This window comes from Notothenia rossii, assembly GCF_949606895.1.
Source record: "Notothenia rossii genome assembly, chromosome: 11".
NCBI lineage: Eukaryota > Metazoa > Chordata > Actinopteri > Perciformes > Nototheniidae > Notothenia > Notothenia rossii.
In genome coordinates, this window is record NC_136910.1 from 1,224,346 (window position 1) to 1,236,782 (window position 12,437).

General features: G+C 43.6%; 1 protein-coding gene across 1 annotated transcript; it reads left to right on the top strand.

The window, feature by feature from the left end:
* Window positions 1-3,492: 3,492 nt before the first annotated feature.
* smim36 (small integral membrane protein 36) lies at window positions 3,493-6,931 on the top strand (the record flags this gene model as incomplete). Its single annotated transcript, XM_079659613.1, has 2 exons — window positions 3,493-3,884; window positions 6,857-6,931. The coding sequence occupies one exon, from the start codon at window positions 3,493-3,495 to the stop codon at window positions 3,820-3,822; it is 330 nt and encodes a 109-aa protein (XP_079515739.1). The 3' UTR covers window positions 3,823-3,884; window positions 6,857-6,931.
* Window positions 6,932-12,437: the final 5,506 nt, after the last annotated feature.

Consider the following 12,437-nt stretch of genomic DNA (forward strand, 5'->3'; position numbering starts at 1 on the left):
TTTGAGAGAAATTGTTATTTTGTGTTTATAGAAAATGTTTTAGATCTTTGAGTTCATCTCATGAAAAATGGGAGCAAAACCAAAAGTGTTGCATTTATGTTTTTGTTCAGTCTATGTATAATATAAATGTATTCTAGTAGACCTCAACAATGGAACTATGATCAGTAGAAATGGCCATGGGACCTTTAGAATCTCCAGAGGTCATAATATTGCCTGTGTTGACGTTCTGCATTAGTGACCCTCCAACAGGAAGCTGCAGCTTGATGTTTTTGCACAAACAGGAAGGAGGTTTAACAGACAATGAAATAGGGATCACCAACTACATTTGTCCAAGGGCCAAAGTGTATCCAATAGACACTATCGCGGGCCACCGATTTGTATATAGGCCTAGTCCACAATGCTAGTGGAGCACGCTCAGGTACTGCGGACCGCGTAAAGCTTAGCAGACTCTTCACGCTAACGAAGGATCACTTCTAGGCCGGGTTGGGAGGGTTACTTTGTAAATGTTATCAGTTACTGAATACTGAATACATGCTCTGAAGGTAATCAGAATACAGTTAGTTACGTATTCAGATTACTTTTAGAATCCTTTTGGAATACTTTATTTTTCCATAAGAGATGGGTATGTTTTGGTGAACAGGAGACACTTATGTTACTGTTTGAATGGCTTATCAAGAACTCAAACAGAACATCTTGGTGTCATTCTGGACAGCTCCCTCTCATCTGCACCCCGTATAAAAAACATCACCCGGACTGCATTCTTTGTACTGTCTTAAAAGCTTTCCTTGGAATATGTTATGAATTGTAAGGTGTCCTTGGGTACTTTGAAAGGCGCCCCTAAATAGAATGAATTATCATTATTATTTATTTTCTGAAACGATGTAATAACTTTTAAAACTGTTTCCAGTCACTTGCCCCGTGCATTCAGCAGCAGCAGGCCATTCACTTTGATTTGATCCCGTTATGAAATGTTATCATTTCGACAATAAAGAAATGCTACATAAACGTTATCTTGCACATTTTATCTAACCATCTCTGTTTCTAACTTTCAATATATTTTAAGAGATCTCTCTCTCTCACCTGCGTGCGGGGGCGGGGCCTCACAGACACGCTGAATCTCTCTCTCGCTCACAGACATGCTTCAGGTTTACGAAAGTAACTGTAATCAGATTACTCATTTTTCAAATGTAGCGCCAGATGAATACAGTTAGCCTACTTGATTTTTGTATTCTGATTATGTAACGCCGTTACATGTATTCCGTTACAACCCAACCCTGCTTCTAGGCTACTGACCCGCAGCTCCTGCCTCTCTGTTGGACTCTGTCGCAGCGGGGCTACTGCTGTGGAGCAGCAGACTCTTCACAACGAAGGATCACTTCTTCTTCAAGGCAGGGAAGGTTTCGCAGTATGCAGTCTACTGTCCCGCAGCTGCTGCCTCTCTGTTGGACTCCGGTACTGCACCTTACTCACGAGACGATGTAAAAAAAATAATTGGGTGGGAGCCGAACGCAGTAACCACTCCGCCAACGCCACAGTCACCACCGTCGTGCGGGCCGGATGTGGCCCACAGGCCGCCAGTTGGTGGTCACTGAAATACAGACTGTCAGAAACGATCAAACATTAGCAGAAACAAAACAAAGTGTGTCTTTAAAACTCTTCATCAGCGTGTTTTACCTCGTCTTCCTCACGCACACACGCACACGCACGCACGCACGCACGCACACACACACACACACACACACACACACACACACACACACACACACACACACACACACACACACACACACACACCCACACACACACACACTGACCATATGGTGCTTCAATGCAGATTACATCCTCCTTCACTCTTTCTAATGAAATCCATTCACCCTGAAGCCTCTCTCCTCTCGGGGGATTGTGTTTCATCTCCGGAGAAAACATGAAGTCAGACGGAGGCTTACAGCCGGCTGATATCAGGGGTCAGAGGTCAGAAGTCAGAGGTCAGGCTTTTATCAATGTCTTTTTGTCTGGAGCAACGCATGATGTCTTTTATTTAAAGCTTCCTCTCTGCGTCACTGTAAAGCTCTGCAGAGAAGAGTCGCTCAGAAGGGTTGGAGCAACGGATCAGCGAAATAATAAAGAAACACAAAAAAATGTTATGAGCAAAAGTTATTTCAGGAAAAAAAAAATCCATATTATTTAAAAGATGCAAGAAATATTTTGAGAATAAAGTTACAAGATTTTGAAAGTAAGGTGACAAGATTTTCAGAATAATGCAATATTTTCAGAATAAAGTTGATGCATTTTGAAAATAACGTTACAAGATTTTCAGAATAAAGTCGTAATGTTTTATTTTGAAAATAAAGTTACACGATTTTCAGAATAAAGTCGTAATGTTTTATTTTGAAAATAAAGTTACAAGATTTTCAGAATAAAGTCGTAATGTTTTATTTTGAAAATAACGTTACAAGATTTTCAGAATAAAGTCGTAATGTTTTATTTTGAAAATAAAGTTACAAGATTTTCAGAATAAAGTCGTAATGTTTTATTTTGAAAATAAAGTTACAAGATTTTCAGAATAAAGTTGATGCATTTTGAAAATAACGTTACAATATTTTTAGAACAAAGTTGCAACATTTTCAAAATAAAATTGGAGTGTTTTCTGAATAAAGTTGCAAAACATTTAAAAAATAAAGCTGTAATACTCTCAGAATGAAATTTCAGCATTTTCCAAACATTTCATACATTTCAGAATAAACTTGCATGAAGGTAAAGGCTGGTTCTTTTGCTTCTTTAAAGTCATTTCTGTCTCTTTTCATTCTTGTTTTTCTGCAGTTATTTAGTTTCCTGGTTGGTTTGTGTCCCTCTGAGTGACTCTCTGTAGGTCACTCATGGATCCATTAATGATTACCAGGATGTGCTCACACGCCAACAGCAATTCTCTTTAATATTTCATCCAATCAAATCCACTTTATTTCTATAGCACATTTAAAACAAAGGGCTGTATATCAAGAACTGTATGTAAACATAGCATAAATACATGAACAACAGACAGGACATGAAACAAATGTAAACCACGAGACACTGAAACCAGAACAGAAGCCAGAATCTCTCCTACATGACGTACAAACAAAACACGAGGAACATAAAAACCCAAACAGCACAATGTCATGTTCACTCGTTGTTCTGTCAAAAAACAATCACTCCAAGTTGTTTGATAGTTATTACATCAATCCCAAAAGTGACGCTCATATCCCGATCAGTCCCTTCCTCCATTTTACAGAGTCATTTTTTTGGTAAAATCAAAATGGTGGCTTAAGTTATTAAAAGTGAGCAGCTTTAATCATTGGCTGCTGAACGTTGGGATTAGAGCAGAAAGCCGGGGCTGCCTCGCCTCGTCCTCATTCCCTCTGTTGCTCTTTCTCCGTGCAGCAGCTGCCTCCCACCGCCCCTCTTTGATAAATACACGTCTTCCAGCTGATCTGAGGCGAGGTATGAAGCGGCACCATGGGTTTTATGGAATTCTACCTGGAGATTGACCCGGTGACCCTGAACCTCATCATCCTCGTGGCCAGTTATGTCATCCTGCTGCTCGTCTTCCTCATTTCCTGCATCCTGTACGACTGCCGGGGGAAAGACCCCACCAAGGAGTACGCTCCCGACAACACGCCGCCACCGCCGCCCAGCCAGTCTCCGATCCGCCTGGTGGTCATGCAGAACTCGCCGGCCTCGTCGCGGTACGAGCCCAACAACACGCCGGCGAGCCACAGCGAGATGCAGACGCCGGACCTGAGCCGCGAGCGAGCCGAGCGCGAGAAGAGGAGCACTCTGGTCTGAAGGAAGCCACTCTGAACTCTGACTTTAACGATCCAGAGCTGCTGCACGAGGGTCTGCAGGAGGTAGGACACACTTTAGAGAAGCCCAAAGTACTGCGATGTCGAGCCTGACACTAACCCTGACCCTAATTCACACGTTGGAGATTTCTCTAAACCCAAATAAACTGACATTACCGATTTAGTGCCGACACAAAATGGCAATTATGAGTTAGTCGATGAATTGTTTAAAAACTAGGGGGGAAAACCCTAATTCATAATTTCAGAATAAAGTTGGACATTTGGACAGTTTATAAAAACTCAATGACACTTTGGATATCTCTGAGAAAGAGGAGCACTCTGATCTGAAGGAAGCCACTCTGAACTCTTACTTTAACGATCCAGAGCTGCTGCACGAGGGTCTGCAGGAGGTAGGACACACTTTAGAGAAGCCCAAAGTCCCCTAACCCTAACCCTGCGATGTAGAGCCACACCCTAACCCTAACCCTGCGATGTAGAGCCACACCCTAACCCTAACCCTAACCCTGCGATGTAGAGCCACACCCTAACCCTAACCCTAACCCTGCGATGTAGAGCCACACCCTAACCCTAACCCTAACCCTAACCCTAACCCTGCGATGTAGAGCCACACCCTAACCCTAACCCTAACCCTGCAATGTAGAGCCACACCCTAACCCTAACCCTAACCCTAACCCTGCGATGTAGAGCCACACCCTAACCCTAACCCTAACCCTAACCCTAACCCTAACCCTAACCCTAACCCTGCGATGTAGAGCCACACCCTAACCCTAACCCTAACCCTAACCCTAACCCTAACCCTAACCCTAACCCTAGCCCACACGTTGGAAATGACTCTACAATAAGCCTCCACATCCCCTATCCGACTGAGTGCAGATACAACGTTCCTACATTTGATGAAAATAACAAGTTATTCCACAAATGGTCTAAAAGCTTGGTGGAAAACTAAAACCTTCATTAATATTTATTTAACAAAATAGTTTTTTCCAGAATAAAGTTAGACATTTGGACAGTTTATAAAAACCCTAATGACACTTTGGACATCTCTGAAAAATTGAGCCTTCCTCGTCCTGACGCGTCTTTGTTTTAAAGTTCCTTACGAAATTCCTCAAAGTAAAAAAAGTGCAACTAACAATACATTTTCTTTACTGAATATCTTTTGAGATTATTTAGTCTATAAATTGACAACAATCCCAAAATCCCAGAGACTAGATCAGACCATGGATACATCCATTTTTTTTTTTTTCATCCAAAAATATGAGTACTTTCAAGAGTTTTCCAGATTTGAGGCTCCGTATCTTTAGAGAGGTTTCTGCACTAAAATCAAACAAGTTAAAACTTAGTTGGAACAAATGTATCGACTCAATGAAGGCAGATTAAAAGGAACTTTTTGAAGGTACAGAATGATTGTGGTTAAAGGTTTGTTTGTCAGTGCTGGGGGGTTTTAAACTCTATAACAGCACTACAACGTTGACACACATGTAGCTAGAAATGTTGACATCTATAGTCCAAGATTGAACGTATCTGTAGTTTGCAGAAACACACATTTAGTTCTGGCACTAGGTTGGATTTGTTGATCATTATTAATGTAACTTACATGAGATAAGTTATCTAGTTTGGATCTAAATGAGCAAATACCTGATAACGTTGTCCGTTTAGTCCGGATCAAATCAAGAACCAAACAACGAGAACATTCAGTAAATAAAAGGACATACATATCTGAATTCAGACATAAAGGGATTAGCATTTCTCCGTTAGCTCGTCCTAAACGTCTGTGTGTGTGTCCTGATGTTAGAGCTGGTTTTCTGTGTCAAGGTTGTCTGTTGATCCCATCGAACCTGCAGGACATGATAACGCTGTAATCCATTAAGCAAATGCATGGAAATCAATTATTACTGATATGTGTCTGAGTGCACGGCACGCAGCGAGGCCAGCGGAGCGTCCGGGGCTCGTTCTGTCATCATCGGATTAACCAAACCTCGTTCATTCGTTTCAGGAGAATCTGTCAACAGCAAAATGTAAAGTAGAAGTATTTTTTAAATTGACGCTTTCTGACAATTCTGGTTGAGCTCCTGCAGTCTTTAAATGCAGTTGAACCAGTAGCTTGGAGGCACAAACTGCTGTTTGTAAATCTGAATAACACAAGATGTGAGATTGTTCAGGACGGTCACGAAAACATTGAGTTTCTGTTAAATATCTTTGTCAAACTCGTTCTGCTGCATCAATCCTGATATCACAAGGACACGTCGTTCGCTTCTTGGAGAATTGCACACGAAAAAAAATCATGCATTTGCAACCTGGCTTCCTCAAACTGACTGAAGGAAACGGTCCGTTCTGTTTCGAGGGATTCCCTCCTGGATTACGTTCATGTTGACGCGTCTCAGAAACATCTAATGAGTCTAGGGAGGAAGACACAGGACTTTCACTGCGTGAGACCAAAGCTAAACATACAAACACAACTTAAGTTTCGTCATAAAAAGTATTAATTTTAACCCAATACTTGATATTATACTAAATCAAAACACTGGTCCTTTGGATCCTTTCAAGAATCTTTCCTCACCCTCAGAAATGTTGGTTTTTCTCTTAAAAATGCTGGTAAACGTTCGCAAAATACATTTAAGAACCCAAGAGCCCTGCTAAACGTCCTGCTTCGTTGTGTGGAAATGTAATCTACGTTGAGTCGTAATGCAAAAAACGATCGGACGTTAAGGACCTGTTGAAAAAGTCTACGTACATCGGGAAAACTTGTGAATGTCATTTCTAGGAGATGTGAAAAATCCAACAGTTTGGAGACGAGCCTCTATTGGTGCTAAATAATGTTAATTAGGTTCAAAGCGTGAAAGGATATCTGGAGGGAACGTTGCGTGGGTTGATCTTGTAGATGTGGAGATTTGTCATTAATCTTTGACCTGTTGGTGTTACTAGATTAAAGTCAGAGGACCAACAAGGTCATTAGGATTTATCCTCTGGAGATTATTTCTATCTGAACTAAATGTATGTCTCTGTCCATTATTTATCAGGTCAGTCTGGACCAACGTGCTGCATCAACGTGCAGACCACGAATCAATGACGACGCCTGCAGGGACACAAAAGCTTCACTTTAGACTTCCACTTGGACTGAAACACCAACGGCTTTAGTTAGACTTCATTTCCCTCAAGCACAAAGATTAAAACAAAGGAAGCAACCAATTAAGTCATCGGCCTTTAAGACCACACTTCATCACTTCATGCTTCATCCAATGCACCTTACAACAAGTCATCCCTGCATCTGTTATGGTTAAACCAACCAGGCAGCATCCAATCAAATTGCAGGACAGAACAACAAATAGCATGTTGCGTTGCTGTGAGCCAGTTAGAAAAGAATATAAACAAAAGAGGATTTTATTTGCAACAAAAAGCAAACTGCAGTGTGACTTGTTTAGCACTTTGGGAATGGCCAATCTTTGCTTGAAACCTAAGACTTGTTTGCTTCAGTAAAACGACATAATACATATTTATAAAATGCATAAATCATCATGAGTTGGCTCCCCTCCCCCCAAACTCTGGACCCCAGATTTAAAGCCCTCGTTCGGCTGCATGAAGGTCTGAAGCCAGCCTTTATAAATCCCCCCCCCCCCCCCATGCATCACTGAGATGAAGTGACAACATAAACCCTGAGAGGACAGGGAAATAATGAGTGGCTGCACAGATGCTCATCCCGTTGACGTATGCTGGACAGCGGCTCTCAGCCCAGAGGCTGCGGGGTTAAAGTTCACAGCCGGCAGATGTCGGCGTTAACAGAGATTTGTGGGATGGTGTCAAAAAAAGCTGATAAAAAATCTCAGCTGATGTTTGTTTACCGGGAAGTCCATCCCAGACACCACAACAAACCTGTTGATCTCATAGAGAAATGTTTCATATCATCACGAGGGGAATCAAACGACGGAGGCCGACGGGAAACTCGTTGGTTATTTATCTCAGTGTGGATCTGATGATGGTGTGAGGGAAAGTTGAAGGATCACTGAAGTCAGTAGGATTAGTCCTCTAGGGAGGAAGGATGTCTGTCAATCCATCTCATCATTGAGAAGTGTCAGTGCTGAAGACCTTTCTAAACCCCTAAACCCCCTAATCCCCCTTTTCCTTAGTGAGCTTAGTTTGAGAGAAGATGATGGAAAGAAATGTTGGAGCATCACTGAAGTCAGAGGGACTCCTCCTCTAGGGATCACAGATATTTGCACCAAATTTCATTCCAATCCATCATTTAGTTGTTGAGATATTTCAGTGTTGACCGAAGGCACCAACGGTCCAATGGATCAATATTCCCAGGAACCAATCGTTGAAATAGTCCGGCAGACTTTTAAGTTCCACAGAAGAGCTTTATGAGTCACGCCAAGCCATCGAGAGTCTGGAAGGTAAAGCTAGCCACTGAACTCCAGAGAGTATTATCAGAGGCTTTCAGGACCAAGGTCCGTTAGAGTAATGGGCTTTTTGTTTAGTACCACATATATCCATATGTTGAGTTGTTGGAATAATGATGATGACTGATGATGACCGGTGATCCACAACTAACGACTCAACACCCCAACCCTGGAGCCATGCCGTTAGCGTTAGCTCTTAAGAGTTGAGGTGAATGATCGTCTAAAGTTGTCATGTAAAAATGTCCAAAGCTTTATACCTTCTGTCAGAAACGATTCGTGCTTGAGGGCGTTCGACGCGCTCTCAAACAAATGGAAAACAGAACCGGACAACAGCACCACAAGTTTTGCTCATGTTTTTCTGTTTATGTTTTCCTAGGAACTCCAAGAATCCCTCCAACTTCCCGCCATCTCCTGCAGCCTCTTCAGCCCGAGGGACTTCAACACAACCCACTAGAGACATCTTCCACGGACTGAACGGTGCGTTCAGGGTCCTGTTCCTCATCAGACGGAGAGGACAACCACACGTCTGATGTCATGCAGGGAATGGAAAGACATTTGGACTCACATTGGTGTTTGTATCACAACGTTTGAAGTTACCTGGGACTGAGCTGCTGCTGAAGAGGGATGGCAGTGCATCAGGTGGTGGATGAGAACATGCTGGGTTAAAGAACAGAAGATGTTATGGTCAATAATCACAGCTCGCACCAACATGGACACGTGCTAGGAAAGGACATGAGCGCAAGTAATGAAAACATAAAATACAAAACAGAGCCGTGTGAGGAAGCTTAGCGAGTCGGTCAGGGCGGGTAAAGAGTGCAAGAGAGGGTTAAAGGCAGGAGGTGAGAACACAAGTGATCATGTGAAGCTGGGTGATTCATATAGAAGACTCGCAAACAAGCTAACAACTAACCAACAAGCTAACAACTAGCAAACAAGCTAACAACTAGCCAACAAGCTAACAACTAGCAAACAAGCTAACAACTAGCCAACAAGCTAACAACTAGCCAACAAGCTAACAACTAGCCAACAAGCTAACAACTAGCAAACAAGCTAACAACTAGCCAACAAGCTAACAACTAGCAAACAAGCTAACAACTAGCCAACAAGCTAACAACTAGCCAACAAGCTAACAACTAGCCAACAAGCTAACAACTAGCCAACAAGCTAACGTACGTGTCTTCAACAGATAAGCTGACATTTTTTTTTCTGCCGATAGCTAACCTCACATCAAGCAGACTGCCATCAAATCACACAACACCTGCTGAATCCTTTCATCAGCAACCAAACAGGGGAACGTCCGAGCTTTGCTGATCACAGGCTTGCGGGCTAATCATTTTGAAGAAGCTAATAGAACAACTTGTAATGGCTTATAGTACGTAGCTCGGCTATCTGAAAATAGTCCGTGCGCGTAGTTCTGAGTGGTCAGCAGAGTTTTAACATATTGGCTAAGCTAGCGTTTTACCACGAACCACAAAAAGCACACGGTACGATCTGAAGCGCTTGCTAACGGAGAATCAAGACGGGGACACCTGATGGCTCGGAGGTAAAGAGACGAGCAGTAAATCAAAAACAATGTTTATTAATCTCCGTACCAACCCTCTGTTGTTATCCAAGAACAGGATGTTTCCCTCCGGAGGGCGTTCTGCATCTTAAGGACTTGTTATTGGGGGGGAGGCCTTTGGGACCCTCCTCTGGAACTGCTTCCTGAAGACGGATGTTTTTTAAATCATTTTAAAAACCAGTTGATGTACTGTATATATACGTACCGCTATTGTCTTGTTTTGGGAAAGAAGGAGGGCTCAGATCAGATCTTTCTACATAGACACGAGAATCTTGAGTGAAATAAGCATTTCTTTCAGGAAAAAGCCGAATAGGCCCTGAACTAAAGGAAAGATAAACTCTCATTTGTATTTTTGTCATACTTTGAGTTATTACTTCAAACATCATGGGGTTATTCGTGAGAGCAACCACATATGTTTTAAGTATTTATGTATTTGGTGAAGCTACAAACCTCCAGGTTACATAAAATATTGGATATTTGCATTTTTGTGTTTTTATTCGCCAACGGTTTGAGTGTTTCAGTTTGCATACGGACAAATACATGGATGAAAAAGGCACACAGACAATAAGAAGATGGGAGCAAACAGTTCATCCGTCTTTGTCAAAGGGACATTTACAGATTTGGGAAGGCTAGAAACTTTCTGGGAACAATGACGAGTCTAAACATTTAACGTTGCCGAACAGATTCATCTTCTTTCTTTGATTTTATTTGTGCACAAAATGGCAAACTGCTTTAATCTCTCGTCCTCCCTGAAGCGACCAAATCCCCCCCGGCCCAAAAGACTCTCGTGATGAACGTCAAAGCATCCGCGGCCTCTCATTGGCTCGTTGGGCCGATGAGCGTTTGGGCGACTCGTGCCACCCGGGACAAATCCTCTTACATAAAAAGAAAAACCAGCAAGCACACATCCATAATATGAATTGCACAAATATCCCCCCCCCCCTCCATATTCCATGTTAGTGGATTATGTGGTGCAGGGTATTAGGAGCATGCATTATGTGTTTGTGTTTACCCTGTGCTGCTTTTTTGTCCGCGGGGAAGGTTACGCAAGCTGCAGGTCGTCAACAGATTTGTTTCTTGTTCGGACAGCGGCCGTCTGTGACGTCAGAAACATCCAGACTCTGGGGAGCAACGACCCAATCAGAGTGCTTCTGATAGTTCAACCAGTTTGAAACAGATTACGTGCATGAATAAAAACACATACAAAAAGAAGCTTCTGAGGTTACAGTTTGACCCAAGCCTCTTCCATCAGGACCAGCAGCTTCAGAAAGGATGCAGATATAAAAACCCAAAGGTTCCACATGAAGAAACATCTTCAGCAGCTTGAGGAGACATGCTCAGTGTTTACTAAAAGCTGCAGAAACCAAACGCTGAAGAAACTCAGAACACAACGGACACCAGGGGACACTAAAGAGTGACGCACACAGCTGGGAGACCAGGGGACACTAAAGAATGACGCACACAGCTGGAGACCAGGGGACACTAACGACTGACGCACACAGCTGGGAGACCAGGGGACACTAAAGAGTGACGCACACAGCTGGGAGACCAGGGGACACTAAAGACTGATGCACACAGCTGGGAGACCAGGGGACACTAAAGACTGACGCACACAGCTGGGAGACCAGGGGACAGTAAAGAGTGACGCACACAGCTGGGAGACCAGGGGACACTAAAGAGTGACACACACAGCTGGAGGACAGGGGACACTAAAGAGTGACGCACACAGCTGGGAGACCAGGGGACACTAAAGAGTGACGCACACAGCTGGAGACCTGGGGACACTAAAGAGTGACGCACACAGCTGGGAGACCAGAGGACACTAAAGAGTGAGGCAAACAGCTGGGAGACCAGGGGACACTAAAGAGTGACGCACACAGCTGGGAGACCAGGGGACACTAAAGAGTGAGGCAAACAGCTGGGAGACCAGGGGACACTAAAGAGTGACGCACACAGCTGGGAGACCAGGGGACAGTAAAGAGTGACGCACACAGCTGGGAGACCAGGGGACACTAAAGAGGGACACACACAGCTGGAGGACAGGGGACACTAAAGAGTGACGCACACAGCTGGGAGACCAGGGGACACTAAAGAGTGACACACACAGCTGGGAGACCAGGGGACACTAAAGAGTTACGCACACAGCTGGGAGACCAGGGGACACTAAAGAGTGACGCACATAGCTGAAGACCAGGGGACACTAAAGAGTTACGCACACAGCTGGGAGACCAGGGGACACTAAAGAGTTACGCACACAGCTGGGAGACCAGGGGACACTAAAGAGTTACGCACACAGCTGGGAGACCAGGGGACACTAGACCAGGGGACACTAAAGAGTGACGCACATAGCTGGAGACCAGGGGACACTAGACCAGGGGACACTAAAGAGTGAGGCACACAGCTGGGAGACCAGGGGACACTAAAGAGTGAGGCACACAGCTGGGAGACCAGGGGACACTAGACCAGGGGACACTAAAGAGTGACGCACATAGCTGGAGACCAGGGGACACTAAAGAGTGACGCACTATGTAGTTCTTACGGTTGGTGAATTTAGGAGAAATCTACAGACAGATTATTTGATTCAACAAACCATAACACCGAGCTCTAATCTGTAGATGAATCCTAAAGAAGCTAATCTTTGAA